Consider the following 25,927-nt stretch of genomic DNA (forward strand, 5'->3'; position numbering starts at 1 on the left):
AAGTATTATGAATCAAATTAAGTATTAAGACAAATCTATACAGTGTTTTAAGCCCATTTAAAATAGTCATAAGAACACAACATATTTTTGTTTGTAACCCAAATTAATTTTATTAAGAAAAAAATGGAAGATGCTAGGTTGATCCTGATTGGCCGGTAACCAAAGTGACTTCACAGTTCATCTTTAGATGTTGTTTTGTTGTTCGGTACCTCTGCAGACTCATCAGTCTCCTGAAAAAGAGAAAAATGAAATGGAAGAACTGTGAGTGGAGTAGTTTTTTTTTTAGTTTTTTATGGGACGTAAACTAGAGGCAAAAATACAGACCTCGCTATCATCACCATCGTCATCGCCTTCTTCTCCTCCCTCGCTATCCTCAACTTCCCCAAAGTCTTCACCATCCTCGTCATCCTCATCATCCTCATCAGTTGTCACCACAGGCATCACTCCTCCATCATCCAGGAACTTAGACAAGGTCTCTAGATCCCTCTTTCCTGTGTAGTCAACCACCTGCAGGACAACAAAGGAGGACAGGATAAGTGGAAGATGAAAATAATGAAAAAACTTTGCAAAACTAATGTTTCTTTGAGGGTGACACGTGTGTGAGTGTGGGTACCTCTTTGTCACCAGCTGGGAAGTATTTGAGCGTTGGGAATCCTTGAATGTCAACAGACTCCACCTCGTTGGCTGTGGCGTCCATCTTGGCTATGATGATAGTGTCATTGTTTGCGTACTTCTCACCAAGCTGGTCCCAGATGGGAGCCAGTTCCTTACAGTGTCCACACCATGGAGCATCTGTTCACACACACAAACACACAACACTGTTAGGAGATGAAAGGGCACATCTGGTAACTGGTTTGATGTCAGTGGGATTCCTTAAGTCTACACTGCATGACATTATGTTTCTCTACTTAATTCAGCTTATTTCAGACTGAAGCATTCTGCAGGGTCTTAGACCAAACAATGATCATCATCATCATCATCATCATCATCATCATCATCATCAGTTTGCCAAAGCAGACCACGCTCCTGCATATGCAGTGAGTCGCAAGATCAGTGCAGGTTAATTGTCCACAAGATGGCAGCAGTAACATAAAGTGCTATTCAAGTCATCTGGTGAAAATTCTTGTATTTTTTCATATCGCAATATTTATCGCAGGGTTAAAAAAAATCGCAATGTCAGTTTTTTCCAATATCGTGCAGCCCTAATCCACGTTTGTTTGCTTTTTCAGACACTTTGTATGTTTAGATCCGGATTGGAAACATCAGAGCTTTCAGACAAATCCAAATTTTCTAGTTATGGTTACGACTTGGATGTTGATGTTAATGATATTTATGTCAAGTGTGTGTGTGTGTGTGTGTGTGTGTGTGTGTGTGTGTGTGTGTGTGTGTGTGTGTGTGTGTATATGTGTGTGTGTGTGTGTGTGTGTATGTGTGTATATATATATGTATATATAGTGCTAAATTAAAACAGAAGTTATCTCAGGGGATATTTTATATAGAGTAGGTCTAGACTGTACTCTTTATAATATAATATTATAATCTCTAGGATGGGCGGCCATCTGCCGCGACCCAGTTGGAAATTCCCTGTATGATGCAAAGACTGTATGAGCCTACTGGCTGTATCCAAAATCAATCCCTCCTATACTCATTTGCATTTCCAACTATTTAGGAATCATCACTTTTTTTTTTGACAAAAAGCATTTTTTTACGAAGTCTTTTAGGCTACCTGCTATGGACAACACACCAAATTTTTTTATGTGCACTCAAATTAAATGGTGGAAAGTAAAGTATAGCTGTGGTCATTACAGGCTGTCATTGGTCATTTTTTATTGGTTGCCAAATAAGGCTATACACATAATATGAGCTGGTCTAGAACTAATGCTGTGCTCTATGACAAGAGGACTGGGTCGGCCCGACCACCCAGTTGACTGAGCAACACCTTTCTCGTTGTTGACAGTCAAGGAATTCTGTGTACATTATGGCCTGTGAGTAGCTAGAAGCTAGTGGTAGGTGGTCAGTGATTTCAGACATAGCCAGAATTGTAATTTGATGAGTTTGTGAACACATGACCTCTTTAAACAGATATCTCCATATGTGTGCATGACCCATTGGCTGTAGTCAGATCATGATGTAGCTTTTCTAAAAATACATCTTTATTCATATGCAGATTTCTGCTTATAAAGATTTGCCCCAAACTCCATTCCTGCATCTCAAATTGCTCATTAGACCGTAGACAATGGCTGGTGCATGGAAGAGGAAGTCTTGTTCTGGTATCTGCTATCTTCAGATGTCCATTGGCTACACAGGGTGCCCAGAAACACTGGGCTTTGCTCCAAGAGGCTAAATCAATGTCAAGACAATAGGGCCCAGAGATTGATGAACTTTAAGCAGGACATCAATTCAGCTCATAATTTAAAGGCCCAGTGTGTAAGATTTATGGGGAGTTATTGATAGAATATGGAAGAAATGGAATATAATATTCCATCAGTATGTTTTCATGATTGTATAATCACCTGATAAAAATTGTTTGTTTTTTTTTTACCATAGAATGAGCTGTTAATATCTACAGAGGGCGTGGGTCCTCTTTCATATAGCCTTTCATGTTGCACTGACATGTTTCTATACAGCATATAGCATTTTGAGTTTTTTCAGTTGAGTTTTCTGGCCACTGCAGGGTCTCCTACACACTTGGAAGAATGCAACTAAATCCTACGCAATGGTCCTTTAAATGTAGAGCTGATTTTATGGTCTGAAATAGCTTCAATGTGGAAATTCAAAATTCAAAATTCACCATTTGATTAAGTTTAGGGATAAAAGAGAAGTTAATTTCACTGAATTCCAGTTTAAGGTTTACAGTGCAGACTCAGGCAGGCAGACAAACTGACTTACAGAACTCCACAAACACGTTTTTGGTTGGGTCCAAAGCAACAGACTCAAAGTTCTTCCCCACCAGGACTTTGACTGGTTCTTTATCCCAGTCCTCTGGGATCTCTTCAGATCGATAGTAGGGCTGCACCACAGAAAAAGAGAAGTTACTTGGTTTACTGCTGCTGTGTGACTGAATATGAAATGTGCGTGTTTGTGCGTTAGTGTGTGTTACCTTGGCAGTGCCATCTATAACCTCATGGCACAGCTGTTCCAGTGACTCTGCTGTGAAATCCTCAGAAGTGAGGGTGAACTTCTTTCCTGTGTCCATGTTGATGACGCGTGTAGTTGGGACGTCTTTCTCGGTCACGCCAAAGTATTTCAGCACATGAGAAATGTCTGCTGTCACGTCAAGCACAACGAACAGCATCTACATAACACACGCACACACACACGAGTCATAAAAAAGACAGAAGGTTTGAATGGAGTTTTATGTCTTTTTTTCACTGACTTTCTCTTAAAGATACTCACACATACACTCACGCACACACATTAGAGTGTTACCTTGCCCTTGAACTTTTTGGCAACAGCCCTGGATTGGTCCACCAGGGCTGCCTGACTCTCCACAGAGGAGTTGATGAACAGCAGGCTGTGCTGGTGGATGCTGGAGGTGAAGATCTTGTCTGCGGTCTGAAAACACGCAAATTCAGCATCATTTGAATATAGTCTTACCTGTAATATGAATTTTGTAAGCATGCATCAGAGTGTGTGTTTACTTGTGTGTATGTTTGTGTTACCTCCTGGTTGAATGGGATGATCAGCTCCAGGCTGTTTTCCTTGATGAAGGTGGTGACATTACTTTTCTCCAGCTTCCCATCTTCTGGCAACACAAAGTCTGCTCTGCCTTCATCAAACTAGCAAACACACACACACATTTGTTTTACTCAAGGCTGATAGACCTAACCTTAAAGGGATAGTCTGGATTATTTGAACTGGTTTGTATGGGGTACTTATCAATAGTCAATGTATTATCTACAGTAGATGCTGGTCGATAGGCCCCCAGTTTGGAAACAGGGAAACAGGAGTACCAGTGTGCTATGCAATGTGCTGCTGTAAATGGGGTCAGCAGTAAAATTTAAATGTTTAAGTGTACCATGTATTTAGAATATTGTCACAGCTTTACCTTGCTGTCAGACAGCCTTTTCTGATAAGATGACGTTGCTACATAAGCTGAATATCACTCTCACAGATTCCTTTGGTTAAAAACAGTAATTTTACCTCAGAGAACACAGGAGTTGCTGGTCTACCACTGTCTCAGTCTGTTAGCTTGTTTGTATCATTGTGTGAAGTCAGTGAATCCAAACTATCCCTTTAAAACAAAGTAGTCACACAATAACACAAACAAACTAACCGATCGAGGCAGCAGGGGAACATAAACTCCCATGACCTGAGGGATAAAGTCATTTTTCTCCAGGGCGTTTGGTGGTGGAAAGAGCAATTTAAGCAGAGATATAACCTCAGTTCCCCTTTGAAAAAAGGTTATTTGATGGCAAGGTAAAGCAATGAAAATATTACAGATAAAGTGCACACTTTGACAGATTTTTTTAGGTGTCTAAAATACATTTTGCTGCTGAACCTGTCCACAGTAGTACAGTATTCAGCCTTTTACACCGGTGCTGCTGCTGCTTTTTCAAACTGGGGCCACACCAACCACCATCTACTGTAGGTAATACACTGACTATGGATAAATGCTTCATAAAAGCTCTATTAAAAATCCCAAACTATCCCTTTAACCTCCTAATCTTTTGTAGGTCTATAAATCAGTGTCATTTTACAGAAAAATAACCAGCAATAAATTTGATTATTCTTTAGTTGTGTATTTCATGTGCCAAGTAAATCTACCAAAACAGGTGGATGCTTCAGCTTGTCATTTGTGAAGATTTTCTGCTTTTCTCTGTTATACCTTTGAAAATTCAACATCTTTGTGTTTGGACTGATGGTTGGATAAAACAAGCAACTTTCAATTTGATTTGATGCCATCATAAAAAACATCCACATAAAACACCTGTCCAGGTATTCATGAAACATAACAAAAACACAGATTTAATCTGACATGGGTCATGGACACACAAATAAATTAAACAAAATAAACCACAGAGAGATTATGAGACAATGGGCCCCTGGCACAGACATTTAAAAAGTCTACCAACTCTTCTACATAGGCTTAAGGCAACAAACTGACTGAAACAGTCAAAAATAATGGACACATTAGTACATAAGTCACTTCAAATAGAGACTCTGACAGATCATAAAAATTAAAATTATTATGTTGTTTATTTATATATTTGTCCTGGCAATTGTCCTCCATTAACCTTAAACAATCAGTGAGTTAATTGAAATAATACCTAACAAATTAATCCATAATACAGATAATCATGACAGTAGTTGCAGGCCTAAACTTTTCCTTTACCTTCTGTTATATGGCTAGATGCAACCACAAACCTAACTCAAGCCTTGTCCTTATTCTAGATTTAGAAACCTGTTCATTAAAGGCAGAATCAGCAAAATATCTTCGCCTTTATATCGTTGTGAGGACATTTGGTTCTCAAAAAAGAACATACTGCATGCACCATCTCTAGGCACTAGATGGCGGCAAAGCTAACATCATCACAGCTTTTTGTATCACACTTGACTCTGTGCCTTTCAGTGAGAATCATAACATGGTTGTACCTTTTTGAAGAGCACCACGGTGTTGGCTTTTACTTCATACTTCTGGAAAACCTCAGGACTCTCTGACAAAGCAAATTCAGTGTCGGTCATGTCCAAGGCAATTTCCTTGAACACCTTGGCTGCTTCACTTTCCAGATTCTAAAATATGTGTAAATCAAAGTATAAGTAAATATAAATATGTGATTTATCAGTAAGGATAGGCAAAATAGATAAACATACATCAAAGAATCCCACAACAGCAATCTTATGGGACTTGATGAATTGAGCTGCAGAGTCTGTAGAGTCGAGCGTTGGAGCACCAGGGCCTGTACGACGCTTCATCCACTGGATTATTCCCTCCTCTGACCTCTTACCTGCAAAACACGCAAACATAAACAAATTCAGCCACATCAAGTCATGTCAGCGTCATTTCAGGTGCTTTAACACACCAAGATGTGAGATAAACAGAGAACAAAAGGTCACAATGTAGCTCAAACCCACCAGGTCAGAAAAGAATATGCAAAAATATGGTGATTCAGACAAATAGGCTGCTGTTGTATGAAGGAACTGTTAACACATCAGCATGTGGTTTCTGAGGTGGAGGTATGTCAGAATTATTTGCTTGTTACAAAGAGTGTCTGTATACTTGGGATAATAATACAGCCAATTGGCCAATATGTTTCAATCATATTCAAGGATTCTTCGGGAGCCTTTTGACAGTGTTGTTATAATTATATTTTTTCAGTTTGTTTTTTAACAAATAAGCTGATTTATCTTTGCTAATAATGTGTTGGATTCAAACAATAATTTGGAGCACCCTCTGCAGTAGCTCTGTGGACCCCCAGAGAGTCTCAGACCCCCTGTTGAAAACCCATCACTTAAATTAACAGATCAACATTTTGGGAAATAAACTTGCTCACTTTCTTGCTAAAAGTTAAAGGAGAAGATTGATCTGTGCAGTAATTCTGGAGCTACAGCCAGTAGAAGGTTAGCTTAGCTTCATATAAAATATGTCTAAAATATGTCTAACAGCATTACATTTTACTGCTTAAAGTAATAGTTTGACATTAAAAAAAACAAAACAATGCACTTTCTTGCTGAAAATTAAATGAGAAGATTGATCCATGTAGTAAATGTGAAGCTACAGCCAGTAGAAGGCTAGCTTAGCTTAGTATAAAGACTGAAACCAGGGGGAGACAGTTAGCATGGCTATCTCCAAAAAAAAATAAAAAAATGGAACAGTAACTAATTAAAGTAATAGTAATATTTTGGAAAATACTGTATTTCTTGCAGAGAGTTAAATGAGAAGATTGATTCTACTCTCATGTCTTTTTGCTAAATATGAAACTAAATCCTCACTCCCTGTTATGTTAGCTCAACAAGGAACAAGGAAACCATTGTTGTATTTTACTATTTAAAGTAATAGTCAACATTTTTGGAGAAAACATATTCACATTTATTCCCATATTTTTGCTGAAAGTTAGTGAAGAAGATCTGTGCATTAACTATGGAGCTATTGTCAGCAGACAGTTAGGTTAGCTTAGTATAAAGACTTGAAGCAGGAGGAAATTATTAGCATGATCTCTTACCAAAGTTTTTAAAAACTACCAGGGCTGCAAGTTTGCTAATAGTTTGCAAGTTTAGGGAAACACTCTCTCGTTGAGAGTGAAATGAGAACATCACTCTCATGTTTGTATCCTAGATATGAAGCTGCGTGTCACCAACCAGTTAGCTTAGCTTAGCATAAAGACTGGAAACAGGAGGGAAACTACTTGCCTGTCCTGTCTCTGTTTCAGGAGTACATATGTAACATGTTAGCTATTGCTCAATTATTTACTTCTTGAAAAAACTAAGGTGTAAAAATGACGTGTTATGGTTTTACAGGAGGTTAGGCACTGGGCTATTTGTATGTGAAATGTTGAATTCCCCTATCATAACAACAAATCAATCCTAGTTTAAACAATAATTAGTAAAATTCAGAGGGGCTGATAGGTAGAGTTAGTATAGCTGTTTTTAATCTATATGCAAAGTTAAATTAAGCTGAGCTAAGCAAATAGTCTCCTGGGTAAAGCTTCATAGTTAACTCACAGACATGAGAAGTGGTATCAGTGTTCTCATCTAATTCTCAAGAAGAAAGAAAATAAGTGTGTTGCCCAAAAAGTTTAACTGTAAATCAAAAAATAAAGTGCAGTTAATTTGCACAGTCAAACATTAAAGACACAAAATGTGGTTAATTCAGTCAAATAACTTAAGGCCTACAGAAGACAGCAGACAGGTTCGTCGGTACACACACACTCATCAGAATCAGGTGGTGGCTGTTCAGGCCACAGGGTTAATGATGACGTAGGCACATAGACTTGTGAATCTGAAAAGGAGCAGCTTTACCAATGTAGTCTACGGTTAAGTTACGTCTGTGTTTGTGTTTACCGGTGAAGTCGACGGGCTGCTTGCGGTCTCCGTTGACGAACAGTTTCAGGGTGGGGAAGCTTACGATGTCAAACTCCTCAGCCAGCTCTCTCTCCTCTGTGGCGTCCACTTTGGCCAAACGCATCACTGGTTCCTCTGTCTTCAGCTTCCCAGCAACCTCTGCATAAACTGGCTCCAGTTGTTTACAGTGGCCACACCAGGGAGCATCTGCACACACAAACACACATAGTTAGTCTCTTTTAATATCCTTGGACTGAGTTTAAATGTATTTCCATGTAGAGGAAACACTGAGCAGCAGATATGCAGCAATACCACAGACCTCTGTTCTGTCCAGTTTTTTTTGTTTGCTATCAGCAGCACATGGAAATAAGATACACATGGAAATAAGCTGCTGATAGCAGCAGTGGCAGTTGGGCTCAGTCTTTATCCCCTTTGCTCTTTTTCTTGTCGTGGCCTCACAACCTCTTCTGTGGGAGAGTTGAACCAAGAAACATCTGGACAGGAGAGGCCACGTGTATGTACGTTTGTATGATAACGTCTCATATCGTATGCCTTGGCCTTCTTCAGCTTAATTTTAGCATTTGTTTCTAAAGGTGAAGAATTAACCTCTGTTTGTTTTACTCTTTAGATTTGTATTAGTCCATTATATCTGTGTGTCTTCTTCATATAAGAAAGTAAAAATCAACTGAAGACCTACTTATTGAGGTAGACAGTTAGATAATGTAGTACATTATAGTTATTTCTACTGTTGTTTTTACTATTTTATTTTAGTGTTTCTCTTTTATCTTTGCATCTTGTACTTTATTTATACTTTATTTCTGTATTTATTTTTGTTTTCTTGTTTTGAATTCTTCACTGCTGTTTTGTAATTTTTCATTTTATTTTATAAATTCATGCATGCTCACATTTTGTTTTATGTCTTCTTTTTTATGCCACACTGTAAAACATGTTATGTATGAAAGCTGCTATATAAATAAAATTGATTATTATTCTTTTTGTTATTAGTACACATCTTTGACATCTTCAAACACAAAACTGGTCATTGACAATCCATTTTAGCACAACATATGTAGTCACTGATGTTATTTGCTCTAAAAAGTAACACAAATGTCCCATACATTGTCTCAAAAATTACTTTGTAAGAGTTTAATGACAGCTGTTGGGCAGAGAAGAGTTTATTCATATTAACAGTGATCGCCTTGGTACTTGCTCTTGGTAGGAACTATTGGGTCTCTGTAAATAATATCATAAAGAGTATGGTCTAGATCTGCATGATGTGAAAAGTGCCCTGAGAAAGTATCCTTTCTGTTATTTGGTGTATATTTAAATGTACTAGACTTAACTGTTTCTTCCTTAGATATAAGTCATGACTACTTACAGAATTCGACCATTAAATACTGGTTTTCGCTGAGAGCTCTGTCAAAGTTGTTGATGTGGAGAACCATCACATCTTTCTCCTCCTCTATCTCTGTTGTTTTCTCTTTCTTTGGTGCCTCTTCAGTGTCCTCTTCCTCGTCTGTCTCTCCTGTAGTCTCCTCTACTGACACGTCTTCTTCTGTTTCTGTCTGTTTTTCAGTGTCGGCGTCCCCGTCCTCGGCCTGGATGCAGGAGGCCCACAGCAGCAGGCCCAGCAGAGTTATGGACAGAAGCGTGCGCGTCCTCATGTTGGCGTTTTTCTGTCTGAGCTGCTCTGGTACCTCCGCTCAGGTATGGGCAACCACAATACATGTGTCACTGATAGTTTGTACCTTTTATGTGTCTAAGATGAAGAGTGTGTGTCGAAATGTTACTGGCCTTCCTGCTCGTCCAATCAGATGGTACACCTCAGGGGACTCTATCCAGTCTGAGCCAATCAAATGCTGCCTTGTAGATTCAGAATTCAGTCAAACTGGCTAATCCGCTGTTAAAACTTCATCACTTGTACACCTCTTTATCTTTCTCTCTTTTTTCATCTTTTTCATGTTTATTTTCTTCGTTGTGTCTTTAGCTTTCAGACCCAATCATCCAGCAGATGGTAGCATGTTCATGTGTGTACTTCTTTAAATGTTCACTCTTCTCTCTGGGCCCTGTCACACCCTCATTTGCTTAAAAACAGTGATAGCACAGCATGTCTTTTATCTCACTGTTTCTGTTTATTTTAACGTCAGCAACACTCTCACTCCTCTCTCCCAATCCCTTTTAAACATCTCATCCACTCTACTGTTTAACAGAAGTGACAGGTAAACAACCTGAGGGCTGTTTTGAGATGAGTGCCCTCAGTATTTGAGAAATTGTCAGCGCGTGTTTGATCAGCGAGGGTTGTGTATTTTAATCACATTTAAAGGATCAGTTTATCCAAATTGATGGCGACTGGTCATGTTTTTGTCTCACTGGACGTACTGAGGTTTTGAGATATTTGTCTCTACTGCCCTGACTCCAAAACAAAAAAAAAATATTTGACAAAAAAAAATTTCATTACAAAGGTTCAGTTAATATCAATAGCATCTCATGATCCTTCTCAATTGTAGACATTTAAATGTAACAATTTCGGTTCATTTGAAGTGGGGTTGTATGAGGTGTGTAAGGTTTCTGTAAAATGACTTACTGATTTAAAGACTTATTGTTTCAGAACTACAGAAGATTAGGAGGCTAAAGTGATAGTTCAGGGTTTTTGAAGTGTGGTTGTATGAAGTACTTGTCCATAGTCAACGTATTAGCTGCAGTAGATGGTGGTCAACACAGCCTCAGTTTGGAGAAGCAGAGAGGAGTACCGGCACAGAAGCTAAGCAATGCACTGTTGTGGACAGGGTCAGCAGCAAAATGTCTTTTAGCTGTATGTTTGCTGTATTTAAAATATTGTCATCACTTTGCTTTACATAAGCCAAATATCAGTAATCTGCTAGTTTGTTTGTGTTGTGTGACCTCTGTGTTTTTAAAGGTTAGCTTGGATTCACAGAAGTCAAACAACACCACAAACCAACAGTGGAGTGCAGTGTGTGTTTACTTGTGTGAAGTACAGTGGAGCAGCAGCTCCCATATTCCAGTAGGTAATACACTTACAGTGATTTAAAGTGTGCTGAGGAAGTGTACTCAAGTACAAGTACTGTCACATTATTACTGAATTATAAGTCACTAAATGGTACCTTGTGCTGTCAGTATCAGATGCCGAGGGGCACTGACAAATAATCGGTTCATGACGAGCTGGGATGAGAACCTGCTCCCAAACCCATGCCTGCTGCAGCATTTTGGGTGTTTTTTGTCTGTATGTCCTGGTTTTCACTGGACATTAATTATCTTTAAGGTCTTCTTCTTTTATGTTGGCATGAAAGTTAAGATTGAAAGTTCATTCTTGACCCTGGAAAACACCACATGGTCCCTCTAGTATCTGTTCTGGATCATTTTTAATTTTGAAAAAATTATTATCAAGTCACAATTATTATAGTTAATTCCGCAGAAACTCAAACCAAATGAATGAAAAAGAAAAAAAAATTAACTTGTCCAAGTCAAATTGTCTGAGATTTGTTTAGAAATGAATGAAACTAAAAAGAATTTCTGCAAACAATTAAGCAAAATGTAACTTGACTGTTGAAACAAAAACGTGAAACAAGTAGATTAACATTAAAAACAGGCTGAAATTTTCTGACCACACCCAGCTTCACCGAGCTTGTACCTGTAACCACAACCAACTGTGATGTCATAGGGTACGTGAGTACATCACTGCAGTCAGTCAACAATGTTTCTGAGAAGTAGTGAAAAAGTTCACTGTGAGATCTGTACATTATTCAGATTAACTGATCTCTGGAAGTTGCTTTTGAATTGACTAAATGTAATCTTTACATTCTGTGAGCACCACATGCTAAATTAGAGTATAAGACCAAATACGTTTTTGTAATTTAGTTGAACTGAACGTTTAAAACAAACATCACATAAATGACAGGCTGCAGTTTAAAAAAAACTGCACAACACATGGATTTATTTAAGGTTTTTTTTTTATTAAACTTTTTACAAATATCTATCAAAGTTGAAAATGACATAAATTAAGTTGCTTTTATTCCAGTCCCAGCATGCCGTTCTGTTTAATGCTGCATGTGTGTGTTCTCTGTCAGTGTGTGTGTGAGCTCTGGGTTTGGATCCCAGTTTGCCAGTAGGTCACTGAAGTCCGGCTGAGTGCTGTCGAGGCCGTGCGTGTTGTGGTGTGTGAGTGGGTTGTAGTGCATGTGTGTGTGTGTGCTGTCTTGCGACAGCGTGTTGCTGCTTGTGTGTGTGACATCAGCTGTATTACTGAAACCAAGGGGGCAGCAGGGGATCGGCTCCGTCCAGAAACTGAGCGGGAGGTGCCGCTTGATCATTGGCCGGCTGCGGCCCTGACTTGGACCCCGGTGGTCAAACAGCTCAGCCAGGGGCCCCAAACCGCTGTTGCCCCTGGCAACCCCGACTCCTTGATCATCAGCACAAGTCACAAAGCTGTTTTCTTGCTCCTCTGGAGTTCCTGCTCTTGCAATTTTCAGCAGATCATCGTAGTAACGCAGGCGCCCGCTGGTTGTCACAGACACTGAGTCGCTGTAGATGTCACATGATTCTTGGTCACCAGAGCAGCGACCGAAATACCGCTGGACGTCGCGGCTGATGAGATCTGCAAATCTCAGCAGTTGCTTGGTCACATCCAGCGCGTAGTGGGTGGGGTTTAAGAAAACCTCTTCTAAGCATTCCTCCTCTTCCTCTTGAGCTTCAGACTCTTCGTCGTCTTCCTCCTCCTCGACTTCTCTTTCCTCTTCATCTTCCCTCACCTCTGGCTTCTCCTCCAGCATCTCCTCCTCCTCCTCGTCTTTGCATGGAGAATGCTGGAACATCAGGGGGAAGTAGGAGGGAGTTGGGCCCTGGACGAGGAAGTTTCTGATGATTCCAGCCGCCATGTTGGCTCAGGAAGTCTGGAGAAACCATTAGAAAAAGTAAGAATCAAATAGAGAAACAGTTTGTTGACAGGAAGAACATTTAAAATTGGTTGAAAAAGTGAAATATTTATTACCTGCAGTAGTGATGTGCAAAATAGCCGCAGGGTTCAGGCGAATCTGTGTTGAAGTCTGGGGAACAGTCTGGTGTGGGTCATTGAAGGTTCTCTGTTATGTGTATGCATATGTAATACTGGACCGTCAGGATTGCCACTGTATATATACCTCAGCACGTGGCTGCAGACGTGTGTGTGTCTCCCGGTGGATGAGGCAGCTTCCAGAGCAAATATTTGCGTGCCGGATTGGCCAAACACACTTTGTTTACTTTATCACTGGGCAACCGGGGAGGGGGTCCAAGGCTAATGGATCCTCTGCTAGGGGATGATGGAGAGTGGTTATACACACACACACACACACACAGACATCATTGCTTTTTTCCGTCCCTGTTATCAGGCCAGTTAAAGGATAAAAGAGCATGAAATCAAATCATACACTGTTTTGACTTCTAAAGGGGAACACTCTGAACCGACATCAGCAGACTGACAGACAGCACAAACCTTGTCACACAGACACAGCTCTCCTCAAAACATGACGCACTGTAATGATTTTTTTAAACACTTAATTTGTACAGATTTTTAACATAGGTGATATTCTCAAGATACAAATATGTATAACCCCAAAAAAGGTGGGACATTGTGTAAATTGTAAATAAGAACAGAATGCAGTGATTTGCAAGATGAGATATTTAATGTTCAAACTGATAAACTTACTTGTTTCCTGCAAATATACACTCATTTTGAATTTGATGCATGCAACACGTTTCAAAAAATTTGGGACAGGAGCAACAAAAGACTGAGAAAGTTGTAAAATGCTCAAAAAACACCTGTATCATGATTGGGTATGAATGGGGCATCCTCAGAAGGCTCAGTCGTTCACAAGCCTGGACAAGTGAGATTCACCATTGCATATAAAACTGCATGGGCAGATAGTTTAAGCCGTTTAAGAACGTTTCTTAACGCAGAACTGCAGGAATTTAGAGATTTCACCATCTACAATCCATAATATCATTAAAAGATTCAGAGAATCTGGAAGAATCTGCTGCAGACTCCTCTGAGCCTGAGCTTATCTGAAATGGACTGACGCAGTGTGATTGGAGCTCATGGATGTCATGTCCTCTGGGCTGAAGAGAAAAAGGACCATCTAGATATTTGCCAATGCCAACTTCAAAAGCCAGCATCTGGGGTGGAATTGGGGTGTGTTCGGGCCCATGGCACAACTCACAAGAGTCACCCACGCTATCCTCACAAACTGTCAATCTTGTTCTTCAAGAAGATGATTGTTTGCTCAGACACACATTGCCTGTGGCTATTGACGAAGTCCTTAAAGCAGGGGTCTTCAAGGTTTTTCAGGCCGTGGACTTCTTAGCTGACAGAGAGAGGAAGCAGGGACACTGTACTACATATATACCACATTGAATATTTTCAGGTTTTCTGCCGTTGGCGTTTAATCATAGCTGCTAAGTCAGGAGCAGTTGAAGAATGAGCCTCACCCTCTGCACTTTGACCGGTGGTTTTTAAGATAGTGTGTGTCAGAGTTTCTTGGTCATGAAGTTATAAAACGATCAATTGTAGCTCACAAGATTGTCTGTACACTTGGGATAATAAAACAGCAAAGTGGCCATTATGTTTGAATAACTGGTAGCTTTCTGGTTCAGTGTCATGGTTAGGTGCAGCACAGTGATTTAGTAGCTAACTCATAATATTGCTGATTTATCTTTGCCATGCAGGATTCATGCAGAGGTGGAAAAGGTACTCACATTCTGTACTCAAGTGAAAGTACTTATGTAAACAAGAAAAGGCTCTGGTTTAATTAGAAGCACTGATTCAACTTATTTACTCAAGTTAAAGTTAAAAAGTACAGGCTCTGCAATGTACTCAAAGTATAAAAATAAAAAGTCACCATCTAAAGGTAATTTCTACCTGCTGTTTATTTGCACAGCTAACAGAACCTCATCTTTTCTCCATGGTCGAGTGTGTCTGTCATTTTCATGTTACATCTTTTGTGTCATTTTTGTCCTGTTTATCTTTTACATTTTTTTCCTCTTGTTAGGTCTTTTACATTATTTTCGTCTTATGTCTTTTACATAATTTTTGTGCTGTCTTTTACTTAATTTTCATTGTTACGTTGTATTCATCTTGTTAAGCCTTTTATGTTGTTTTTGTCTTGTTAAGTTCTTTTAAGTTGTTTTCATCCTACATTAAAACTAAAGTAACAAGCCTGTATTGAAAATGTAAGGAGCAGAAAGTACAGTTTTAAAATATAGGGAGTAGAAGTAAAAAGTTGTCAGAAAAACAAATACTAAAGTAGAGTAACCACCTAAGTGCAGTAAAAAAGTAATTGCACTTGGTTACTTCCCATCTCTGGATTCATGTTAATGTGTACCTTCAAACATTATTTTGGGGGATCCCCTGCAGTAACTCTCAGGACCCCTTAGCTGTCCCAGACCCCCTGTTGAAGACCCTTGCTTCAAAGACTGTTGATAGACACTGGGTGACAGTAGATCAGGTGATAGAGGAGAGCAAAGTGCCCTGATGCAACAAACAGCTGCTGATGAGCAGATTTGTTTTTTGCATGTTTTAATCCCGTTGAGCCTACAATAGGTCAGGATAATGGATAAGGCTTAAATTATTTTCTACTTTTGTTACTGTCAACAAATGCTCACTGCCCTCATTATCTATGGAGACCAAAATGATGCTTTTGTACCAGGCTGTAAACATGTTTATTTATGCGTTATAATATGAGAGTTTTATGGGAACTGACTTGTTTTTGGAGTCAGCCTCATGTGGCCATTTGAAGAACTGCAGTTTTTGACACGTCTGTGTTGGCTTTATTATTCAGCCCCAGAGGTTGCTGCTCAAGAATGTACACTGGCCACAAAACCCTTACCTTTCAAGTCAGCTGGATTCATGAGAATCCATCTTGCCTGGCCTAAAATTATCCATTTGTGTGAGCACCAGAAGTGTCCTAGGAGGGACTCCTGGCAGCTACGGCTGTTGTTTTAGATGTGATGACAGCGAGATGCAGCCATGGAATTGTTGATCTGATTGATGGAAATTAGCCGGTGATAGCCATGATAGACAAATAGTTCATCCATTCACCTGTCAAATGTTTTTTTGAAAGTGCGTTCCCTTTTCCTAACAGTTTCTAAGGATGACTTCCCAGATGGTTCTGTGCAAAAACCATCTGGCCTGTCAGGTTAAGAAAACCCGCTCCCTCTGTAGATATAAGCGTCCCATTCTAAAGTAAAGAAAACAACAATTCTTACTTTCGGGTAATAATACACCAATAAAACACTACTTATGAATGTTATATTCAGTATCTGACATATTCTTCAAATAAATCTCCCTAAATCTCGACACACTGGACCTTTTAAAATGTGCTCTCAGAAGAAGATCATTTTTCCTTCAAATGAGCATCAAATTTCTTTAAAAAGAAATTTTGCTAAAAGTTATTTAAAAAATGTAATTTGTCAAATAGTTTTCACATATTATGCCTGCATGCGATAGTCATGCCGGTTTACTAAAGTAAACTAATTCCAGCTCGTTGTGCGTTACTGTACATACAACATGTCTCTGTTAGGCATGTATATAACGTGTCAATTATGAGCGCATTGATTTGATGATTTTTAAGTCTCAGAGATAAAGTCCTGCACTTCACCAGATTTTACTGACCTTTACAGACATCTGTAACTCTGTAAATATGTGCTTCTGTTTATATGTGCATGTTGAGCATTAATGTGTGTTTGTGTGTGTGCGTGTGTGTTATCAGGACACCCTGACTCCCCTGGCCTGCCTGTCATCAGTATCCAGGCTTCTGTGTTGATTTTAGGACTAAAGATCAATAGCGGCAATATGTCAGCTCTCAAGAGCCTGACAATGAATTACACACGCTTTTAGGCACACAAGCACATGGACACACACACACACACACACACACACACACACACACACACACACACACACACACACACACACACACACACACACACACACACAGATTTGTCTGAAATTCATCATAATAATTTTTAAGTATTCAGCTACAATGATTAAATCTCTAATTTTTAATAGCTAACAGGTTGGTCAGATTTTAAGGGTTAGAAGGCTTTTCTACATATTGTAAGAAATTAACACACATACAGAAATATATGAAATAAGTAGGTATAAGTTAAGTATAACAGTTAAGCTCAACACTTTGTATAAACTTTTTAATATAAATATTTTTTCAAAGATACGATGGTGCATACTAACAGAATAAATCCAGTTTACAAGTAAAATGTGAGGCCTTCACCTGTTTTGTACTAATTTTAACTGTAATATGAAAAAGAACTACAGCACCAGACACTTTTCATTCAATGTTTTTTTTTCCTTTCTTTTATTATTTTTTTTATAGGAAATGGTTCAGATTATATCAACTGTGTGCACAACTGCTGTCAAAGCAAAAGGTGGCTACTTTGAAGAAACTAACATATCAACAAGCAAAAAACTTTTGCATACTTGTTGACAGCCACAAAGGAGAAGATCATGGATTGACAATACAAAGCAATAATAAGTTTTCTCACTGTCTTCTGCACTTGCAAGTGCAGATGACACTTACATTTTAGATTCTTAAAAAGCAAAAATCTATTTTTCTTACTACATAATTCATATTTCATAGTTTTGATGTCTCCAGTACCTACAATGCAGTCAAAATAAGAAAAACAGAAAAAACAATGAATGAGAAGTGTGTCCAAACGTCTAGCTGGTGCTCTATATGTTACGATATATACTTTCACACTCAGTGTATGTACTGACATGAGTTCACTTTTTAAAAAATATGTTTTTGCTCAGTTACTGTAAAACAATTGGCTTTTGCAGCTGGAAAGTATCTCAGTGAAGCAGACATGTTTTTACACTTTGTACACCCACCATACAGCCCAACCACCTTTCTATAATTATAAGGTACATAAATGTAGCATGTTCTACTAGGGCTGCCATGATAACCGCCAATTTTTAAATACCGCATTATTGACAAGCAACCATATGTTTGTAGGGGGGAGATGAAATATTTAAGAGGCACAATTACAGATAAACCGCAAAGCAAAAAAACAAAAACAAAAAAAAACCACCCACTAAATTATAAGCCCAGAGTTTCATTTATGTGGTCTCTATCATGAGTTTCAGGTCTTTGAATAGCTGTTCTCAAGCTTTGCCAGAACCTGGGGATGTGTTCGTCATCATCAGGCCACTCCAGGTACGTCCTGGAGTTCATGATTTTCCGCAGCTTACAGAACTTTTTGGGGATGGTCTCTCTGTCGATGGGCTCCAACAGAATCAGCACGACCGCATCATCGTTTTGGTCAAACAGTCTAAAATGGGTGTAATCCAGCTCATACTTGCACCATTCACTCCTGACGAAATGCTGAGACAGGACAAACAGAGTTCTGTGACTCTTCTCTATGGCGTCCATGATGTTGTCTAAGATCCAGCCTCCAGGAATAAAGTCTCTCTTGTGGAGGCAGAGCTGGAGAGGAGGCTCAGCCTCCTCCAGCTCTGGGATCAGGTGTGCATCCACCCAACCAGAGTCCATTTCACTGTAGGACACAAAGGCGTCATACTTGAGCTCTCCCTTCTTTAACTTTGGTTTCCTCTTTGCTCTCAGCCAGGCCCAGGTCATCTTTATGTACCACAGAACGCTAAATCTGTGACACAAACCGGCGATGAGCAGAATCACTGCCAGGAGGCCTAAGCAGAGGACAGAAAAAGCTAAAGCTATGTGGCACTCAAACACTGACAACCTTGCGTCCTTCACACTCTTTTGTCTCATGGTGTCAGGGGAGTCACAGATGTACGACTTGGATTTATCTCCAATTTTGACTCGATGATACTTCAAGCCGCTTGTCATGAACGCCACAAAGTCACATGAACAGACAAACGTGTTGGCACCAGCCTCTAGTCTCATCAGACTGTTGTACCGGTTTAGATTATCACTGCTGAGTGTGTGTAAGTCGTTGTTTTTAATGGAGAGGAAGGCAAGACGAGGGTATAAACCCGCTTCTGGCAAACTAGTGAGCTTGTTGCCAGAGATGTACAACTCTGTGAGAAGAGGCAGATCGATGTTGAAAACAGTCAAGGCGTTGTCTGACACATCAAGGATCTGTAAACTCGCCGGCAAACAAGGAGTTACTTTTGTTAAACGAGTCGATGAAAGGTTTAAGAATCGGAGACGTGGTGGCCAGTAACAAGTCACGTCCATAGTGTGATACATATTTCCACTCATGTCGATGTTCTCAAGCTTATGTAGTTTGGTGAAGAGTTGGCTGTTGATTGACTGCAGGTAATTCCGGCTGATATTGATAGTTCGCAGATTCCAAAATAAACTGTTGCCATTGCACATCATTTCGTTAAAGGCCAGATCGCTTAAAATGTTGTCACTGATGTCCATGTACTCTACCTTAAAGAGAGCGAGAGAGGTTCTGCAAGGAATGGCAAAGAGCATGCAGTTTTGCACAGACACCCTTCGCGCCTCGCTCATCACAGGGTGGAGGAATAATAGGGCTGGGAAACTGTAAAACTGAGGGATGTCAATGTTATTTAAGACAACCTCCTCCAAATGCTTCATGGTTGGAACATTTGAACTGTCATATGAAGTTAAGAAGAATCTAGTGTCTTCTAGTGTCAGCCTAGTTATATTTGAGTCTGACAACATATTCAGAAGCTCCAAAGAAGCTCCTGTTGTGATCGTAATATTTTTTAGAATAAGGTTTGTTGTTCCACCGTTCTTCATCACTTTAAATGGGTACATTTGGTCTTCTCTGCGGAAAAATGTGTCAGTAAATGTCAGGGTTGTGTCTGGGTGTGCAACATCAGACAATATAGCTTCAATGAGCGCTTTGTTTACCTGAAACGGACCATTCAGACTGAGTGTTACATATTTGATGGGTCCAATTTGTCTCAAACTTGTGTCTGCATAGGCTTGCAGATTCTGTCCATCAAAAATAACCTCTTCAAGAGCACTGAGACCCGAGAAGTCATGTTTTCTGACAGACTTAAGGTTAACGCCTCCAAAATGTAGGAACTTTAAATCCTTCAGTGGCTGGAAAAGATTTCCTTGACCCAATGTTCTGTATGGGTTCCCCAAAAGATTCAAGTACTGAAGAGAAACGAGATTCTCAAACCATTCAGCGGACAACGTATCCAGCCGGTTTGAGGACAAGTCCAGTTTCTCTAAATTAGTCAGTGGGAGAAATGCTCGGTCCTGGATAGTTTTGATCATGTTGTTATTCATGATCAAAGACTGTAAACTGGCATATGTATCAAAATCATCGTTCATTATTGTCTCCAGTCTGTTGAATGAGAGATCGAGCTCAGTGATGAGCTCTGAAGGGGCTGCAGGAACTTCCCTCAGGCCTTGTCTCGAGCAGTCACATGATGTCTCTGCACAGCTGTGACACTGTGGGTTAGAGAGGCTGTGATGTGTTAGCAGAAGGACAAACGTGAGAATCATCAGGACTGTCATCTTGAGTTCCTATAAAACACAAAAGAAAAGAGACAACAATCAGGGCTTTTGTTGCAACATGGTGCAAAGCAGTCCAAGAAAAAATATGCAGTTGTTGGCTGTGGCTAATAATTATTTCTTTAAATCAAAGTAACCCCTACGTAATCTGAGATAAATATTAAATACAAATTATTCCTTCTCAAAGGCATTTTGGGTAATTGTAGCATTTTTTGAGAAAGAAAAAAAGGTTGCCTTCATTATCTTCAGACATTTTTGTCTTATCACAGTAAGAAGAGCATAGGTGTAATTAATAACATTAATGATGGCTCTTTTCTTTTTAAGCTTCCCTGTAAGTCATGACAGCGTGGCAGGACACAAAACCAGAACCCTAAATAGAAACTTACCTTCTCCAGGCATAAGGCTGTTACATCTGTCTGTCTGTCAGAGGCAGAGTTTGGAGTGTGTCAACAGTTATTATCTCCTTTTTAATTTTTTAGTGGCAGTGGTTCCCAAACTTTTTCTGGTATTCTCCCCTTTCAAAAGCTGGAAAAATGTTAATGCCCCACTACTCCACAATGTTTAACAGTTATTAATAATAATAGGTGAATCAACTGATAAAAATGGATTCAAAAGTTGAGTTTTAGTGAAGTAACGGTCAGCATAATAGCATCAGAAACCTCTTGTTTATCTCCCCTTAATAAATCATATTTATTCAGCTTATCTTATTTCCCCCAGTTTGGGAACAACTGGGGTTAAGAGATAATACTTGACATGTTGAATGGCAAACTTGTGCTGTATGGCCACAGTAAACAAGTTTAAAGTTTCATTTGTGTGATTATCACCTCGAAGATATTTATCTATTTTATTTTATTTTACGCTCAAATAACAAAAGCTCCAGGCTCTTTAGTTAAGCTTCACTGTTGCTGTTCTTACCTAGAGATTAATACTGGCATTTTAATTTAAAATGGCAAATACCTGCGTCACACGTCCTCCTAGTTATACTGCCTTGTTACAAGAAAACAGTACACCCGTGAGAGCCAATCAGAAAGGAGAAGTATTGATGGCCATGGTCCAAAATCAATTAATACATTTACAAAAGCAATTGTACATTATTTAAATTTGCATTTCATACTTAATGCTACTTAATATTTATACTGTATTTTGTTGATCCTGTCTAAAGGTTGACTTAATGTGCAAATCTAAAATAGAACTGCAAAATTATATTTAAAATGCTTTTAAATTTTACCTTTTGCTTTTTCCATTTACAAAATGTAAAAAAAATAAGTTTTTAAATGCATCACTTTTAAGATTAAATTAATGTATTTCTGATAGCTATTTAATATTTGACAGATTATTATTTACAATTTGACACAGAAAAAGGTCTACAAAAACTCCAGGAGCACACTCCATGAAGCCTAACAGAGGACTGAAATTAAAGCAATAAATGAAATACCTTGATGCTTCTCGGTGTTGGAGGTGAAATGTCTTGTCCTTCTTCTTCAGCGGTCACAGCATGACAGAGCGATGAATTCACAGATTCATAAATTTTCTGTATCACTTCTCTAGTTTGCAAATGATTTCCCCTCATGTCTTACATCCTACCACATTAGGAAGTAAAGTGTTGATGACCGTTTACTTCCTGAGCTGTAGGATCAGATGCTCTTATGACCAACAGTTAGGTTGTTAGTGCGTCTGGTGTCACAGCTCAGTAGAGAGCTGAACCAAAGAAAGCAGTTTGAGGTGGATCTGCACCTGCAACAGACCGTTGCCTTTTTCTGTCTAATGCTGGACACTCGCTTTTATTTGAGCAAAATACTCCTCAGAGGGCGCTGCTCAGAGCCAAAAGTTATCCCAAAAAAGAAGTCAAAGTTTCTGACCACAACAAACATTACAACACTTTAGAAGGTTGTAATAATGTACCTCTTGAAAAGAGACAAAAACTGAGGGAGTGGGAGGATTTTTAAAACAACTTCATCATGTCCTCAGTCTGGCTTGAATTACTGACCATACTGCTACATTCCCCTAACAGACTTCTGCTGGTACTGCTCTGTTTGGTCTGTATCTGTAAGCTTTCAGAAAACGTGCAGAAGTACAGACAAAATCCGTACGCGTATCTAGCATAAATGAGCCTTCACAAGACAGGAGCTGTTAGCTTGCTAACTTGAGTAGATACGTCACTCAGACGTCTTTGACATAACGTCAGCAATGCTGCCTCTCTCTGTTGATAATGTTTGAATGTTTTAAAATCTTTCATATTGCACCTTTAACACAGAGATCATGCCTGTGTTTTGTGGTAGATTATTTAACAAAAATAATGATGCATGATGATGAATGGCTTTATAGCCTCTGACAGTTGATTAAAGTACCAATTGTAAACCTGATTGTAAATCAGGTGTTCACAGACAGAAGTAGACTTCATCACCTCCTCTATGGCTCGGTTTTCAGCATTTAAAGAAAGTGGCCCGTGACAGTAGACTTAAAGCAATCACAGGTTTTCTCAGACCGGGGGCTCCTATTGGCTTTTCTACTAGTGCAGCTGCATGTGCAACGTTCCTTCAGTGAGACCCTGAATCAATGGCTGAAGTTCCTGCAGGAAAAGTCTCTACAAAACAGAATCTTAAAAAGAGTAACAAGCAACATGCTCAGCCCAGGAGTTTGTCAGCTCACTTTGTTACTTTTGACTTCACCCTTAGTTGAGTTCATTCACGTCTGTTGCTGGGCTTTGCCAAGGGCCGAGAGGACTGTACTGTTAGGGTGATGTCTGTCGGTCCATGCTCAATCTTGATTGCCTCAGTAAACTGTTGCATGCACGCATGAAGCACATGCTGATCATCTGGTAGGAGGGGCTCAGGATGGAGAAAATGAAACCTAGCTCAGTTGAGACTCAATCAACCGTTTTTAGGCTTTCTACCTACTGCAGCTTTAAGAAAGACTCGTATGTTGTTCAAGTACAAAACCTTTTTTTTAATTTTCTATGATCAAAACTGCAAAACATCTAGAAAAATATACAACAAATGCTTAACCTTTCACAACATTTAACATTTGAAAATGAGAACATAAAAGAAAAGGAATATTCACATTTTCCCCATTAATGATAAAAGAACATTCATTTTTTATTTCCTTTCTTTTACAATATATATTTGCCATTATTGTTAAGGTCTGCCGTTTTGTTTGTTTCTTATTTTAAACATCTCCACAGTAGCCGGAGTCGTTGGAGAGTTGTGAGTTGGAGCTGCGGTTGGAGGAAGAGTTCCATATGTCCAGGTTCATGTGCGGGCCGAATGGGTTGAAGCTGGAATAGTGGATAGGTGCGCACCTGCCCTCTGGCTCCCGGGTGAAGGGAGAGTGAGGCGGGGTGATGGGGGACACGGGGGACATCGGGGCTGATCGCTCAGGGTGAAAGTGGCTCTGGTAGGGCTCGCTCTGAGGCGTCCAGATGGATCCAAACAGACTGGACATGGGGGACAGGCTGCGGGTACCCGAGAAGTATGGCTGCAGAGGACACACAAAGAGAGAAATAATATTAGCTGTTGAGCCGCTTGCAGCAGGTTTGCGTGCTGTCTAAAGACGTTTCCAGTGTCATATTTCCATAACGACCTTCCATTCTGCTCTGCTTCCATCAGCCACTTGGCTGCCTGCTCCCTGCAGAGACGACCTGGCTGTCATTTCTAATCTCGCCTCCTCTTTTCAGCTAAAATAAAATGACCTCCCCCTCAAGTAAAGATGGCAACGTTTCTCCCCATCAGCAAAAAAGTAATTTCTCCAAGTGTCGCAGTGCAAAGTGACTAGTGGTTAAAGTGACAGTTTGGATTTTTGGAAGTGGGGGTGTATGATCAGTGTTTCAACTACAGCAGATGCAGAGGTATGGTGAACACTTAAACTGATAATGATTTTTTTTTTCTTTCAGGTGGCTAAAATACATTTTGCTGCTGACTACACTGAATGCCGTCTACAGTATGTAATACACTGATTATAGGTAAGTACCTCATACAATCCCCTCTTAAAATAATTCAAAAGTCAAAAATAAGAATCAAAAGTAGGGCTGCTATAGTAAAAAGAAAAGTCATATTGGAATTACTTTGACTAAAATTGCAATTTGCAATGCCATCACTGGAAATGATCATTTTTACTTTACAATTCATTTTTACTGACAAAAAAGAACTGTTAAAATTGCGATGTGATACTTATTGTACTGGAGAGCCAGATTATTTTTGACATTTGTGTGCTGCGATTTCTTTATACACAGATATTAATACTGTATCTTTGATAAACCAGTACTGAGCTAATAATATTCTTGTTTGCTCGGACATTTGAATAACACAAAGAAAACTGTGCACAGTGTCGAGCTGTGCAAAAAGGAGAAGCAGCAAATTAAAGAGGTTTATAAATACCTGAGACTGAGTCTATTAAACCAAAGACTCTTCCTGTTCCTCATCTCTGCTCTGACACGGAGAGCAGAGTGACCAAAGCACAAAAGCTGTTAACTTCCTCTAAATGCTATGAGTCACAGCAGAGAAGACACATTTGTCCATACTGGCTTTACTGCTGTTCAAACACACACCCCCAGAAAATCATACAGTTTTAAACCAAATCTATGTGTTAACGTGGGCATCACAGGTTTCAGGCAGCAACCTGCTCTCTCATTGTCCTGGTTCACGTTACACACTCACGTGTCTGTCGTGTCCGATTTCCAAAAGTTTGTTGTAATGTAACAATCAAAGTGCTATTACAATGTATTCAATGTTATTATTTCACACTGGTTTCCTTCATTTACTTACATCTTGATTTTAACCATCATTTTGCATTTCTGTCTGAATATTTCAAGATTACACAACTTTAACCACATCCTGTCCTCCTAAATTTAAGTGCAAGTGTGCAAACACTTGGGGAACTTTTCTTCTTGTATATATGTGCCTGAGGTTGGGAAATGTTAAAATTTCATAAGACAATAATTTTTCCGCAAAACCTTAAATATGATAATAGGAGGTAATTTGCTGGGAATTGGTATGTGGTATAGTTTTAGAAACAATAATCATAGGCTGGTCGAGGATGTTCTTTTTTCATTCATTTTAAAAATTATGAATAAACATGCAGCCTGGGATCCAGGAAAAGTCATTTTAACTGCATCAAACATAGTGGAGCTACAATAATTTACTCATCAGTTCAAACAGCCTATCATATCCCATTTCACAGGTATGTTTTTCGGTGGTTCAACACCTGAGAAGCAGCGCTGAGTTACACGTGAGACGACAAACAAAAAAAAACCCTGACAGGTCAGCTCACCAGCGTGGCCGTTTGTTATTTTTAAAGTCGGACAACAACTCAGAGAGAGTCTTGTTCATACAGAGGGAGCTCGAAGTAGAACTGCTGGTCCTTTATGTCGAAAGGAGCAGGCTGAGGTGGAGGAGCAGGAAAGCGTTGTGGAGGAGGCCTACTGCCACCGCAATCCAACCGCTGATAAGCAG

The 25,927-nt window shown here is 39.4% G+C and overlaps 4 protein-coding genes and 1 long non-coding RNA gene across 9 annotated transcripts in view; 1 reads left to right on the forward strand and 4 right to left on the reverse strand.

The window, feature by feature from the left end:
* LOC146329724 (uncharacterized) overlaps window positions 1–24,668 on the forward strand; it is a 42,240-nt gene extending 17,572 nt beyond the window's left edge. Inside the window, exons 4-5 of the long non-coding RNA XR_014769829.1 lie at window positions 9,578–9,708; window positions 24,370–24,668. This is a non-coding gene — a long non-coding RNA (uncharacterized LOC146329724). The remainder of the gene's footprint in view (window positions 1–9,577; window positions 9,709–24,369) is intronic.
* On the reverse strand, window positions 87–9,665 carry pdia2 (protein disulfide isomerase family A, member 2). Its single transcript, XM_084715000.1, has 11 exons — window positions 9,380–9,665; window positions 8,002–8,208; window positions 5,815–5,948; window positions 5,596–5,733; window positions 3,663–3,779; window positions 3,430–3,555; window positions 3,101–3,295; window positions 2,890–3,010; window positions 614–792; window positions 325–507; window positions 87–230 (listed from the first exon to the last, which is right to left on the reverse strand). Exons 1-11 carry the CDS (start codon window positions 9,663–9,665, stop codon window positions 171–173), a joined length of 1,746 nt encoding a protein of 581 aa, XP_084571126.1. The 3' UTR covers window positions 87–170.
* percc1 (proline and glutamate rich with coiled coil 1) lies at window positions 11,796–13,187 on the reverse strand. Its single transcript, XM_084712597.1, has 2 exons — window positions 13,007–13,187; window positions 11,796–12,908 (listed from the first exon to the last, which is right to left on the reverse strand). Exon 2 carries the CDS (start codon window positions 12,891–12,893, stop codon window positions 12,057–12,059), a length of 837 nt encoding a protein of 278 aa, XP_084568723.1. The 5' UTR covers window positions 12,894–12,908; window positions 13,007–13,187; the 3' UTR covers window positions 11,796–12,056.
* LOC146329728 (toll-like receptor 2) lies at window positions 18,077–20,483 on the reverse strand. Its single transcript, XM_084712607.1, has one exon. It carries the CDS (start codon window positions 20,481–20,483, stop codon window positions 18,102–18,104), a length of 2,382 nt encoding a protein of 793 aa, XP_084568733.1. The 3' UTR covers window positions 18,077–18,101.
* tmem131l (transmembrane 131 like) overlaps window positions 23,403–25,927 on the reverse strand; it is a 48,749-nt gene continuing 46,224 nt past the window's right edge. For all 5 annotated transcript variants that reach the window (XM_084714997.1, XM_084714999.1, XM_084714996.1 and 2 more), the window contains exon 34: window positions 23,403–23,954. In XM_084714997.1, coding sequence (XP_084571123.1) covers window positions 23,646–23,954 — 309 coding nt within the window. In that variant the 3' untranslated portion in view covers window positions 23,403–23,645. The remainder of the gene's footprint in view (window positions 23,955–25,927) is intronic.

The sequence above is a fragment of the Lutjanus erythropterus genome, chromosome 3, assembly GCF_056507025.1.
Source record: "Lutjanus erythropterus isolate fLutEry1 chromosome 3, fLutEry1.hap2, whole genome shotgun sequence".
Classification (NCBI taxonomy): Eukaryota; Metazoa; Chordata; class Actinopteri; order Lutjaniformes; family Lutjanidae; genus Lutjanus; species Lutjanus erythropterus.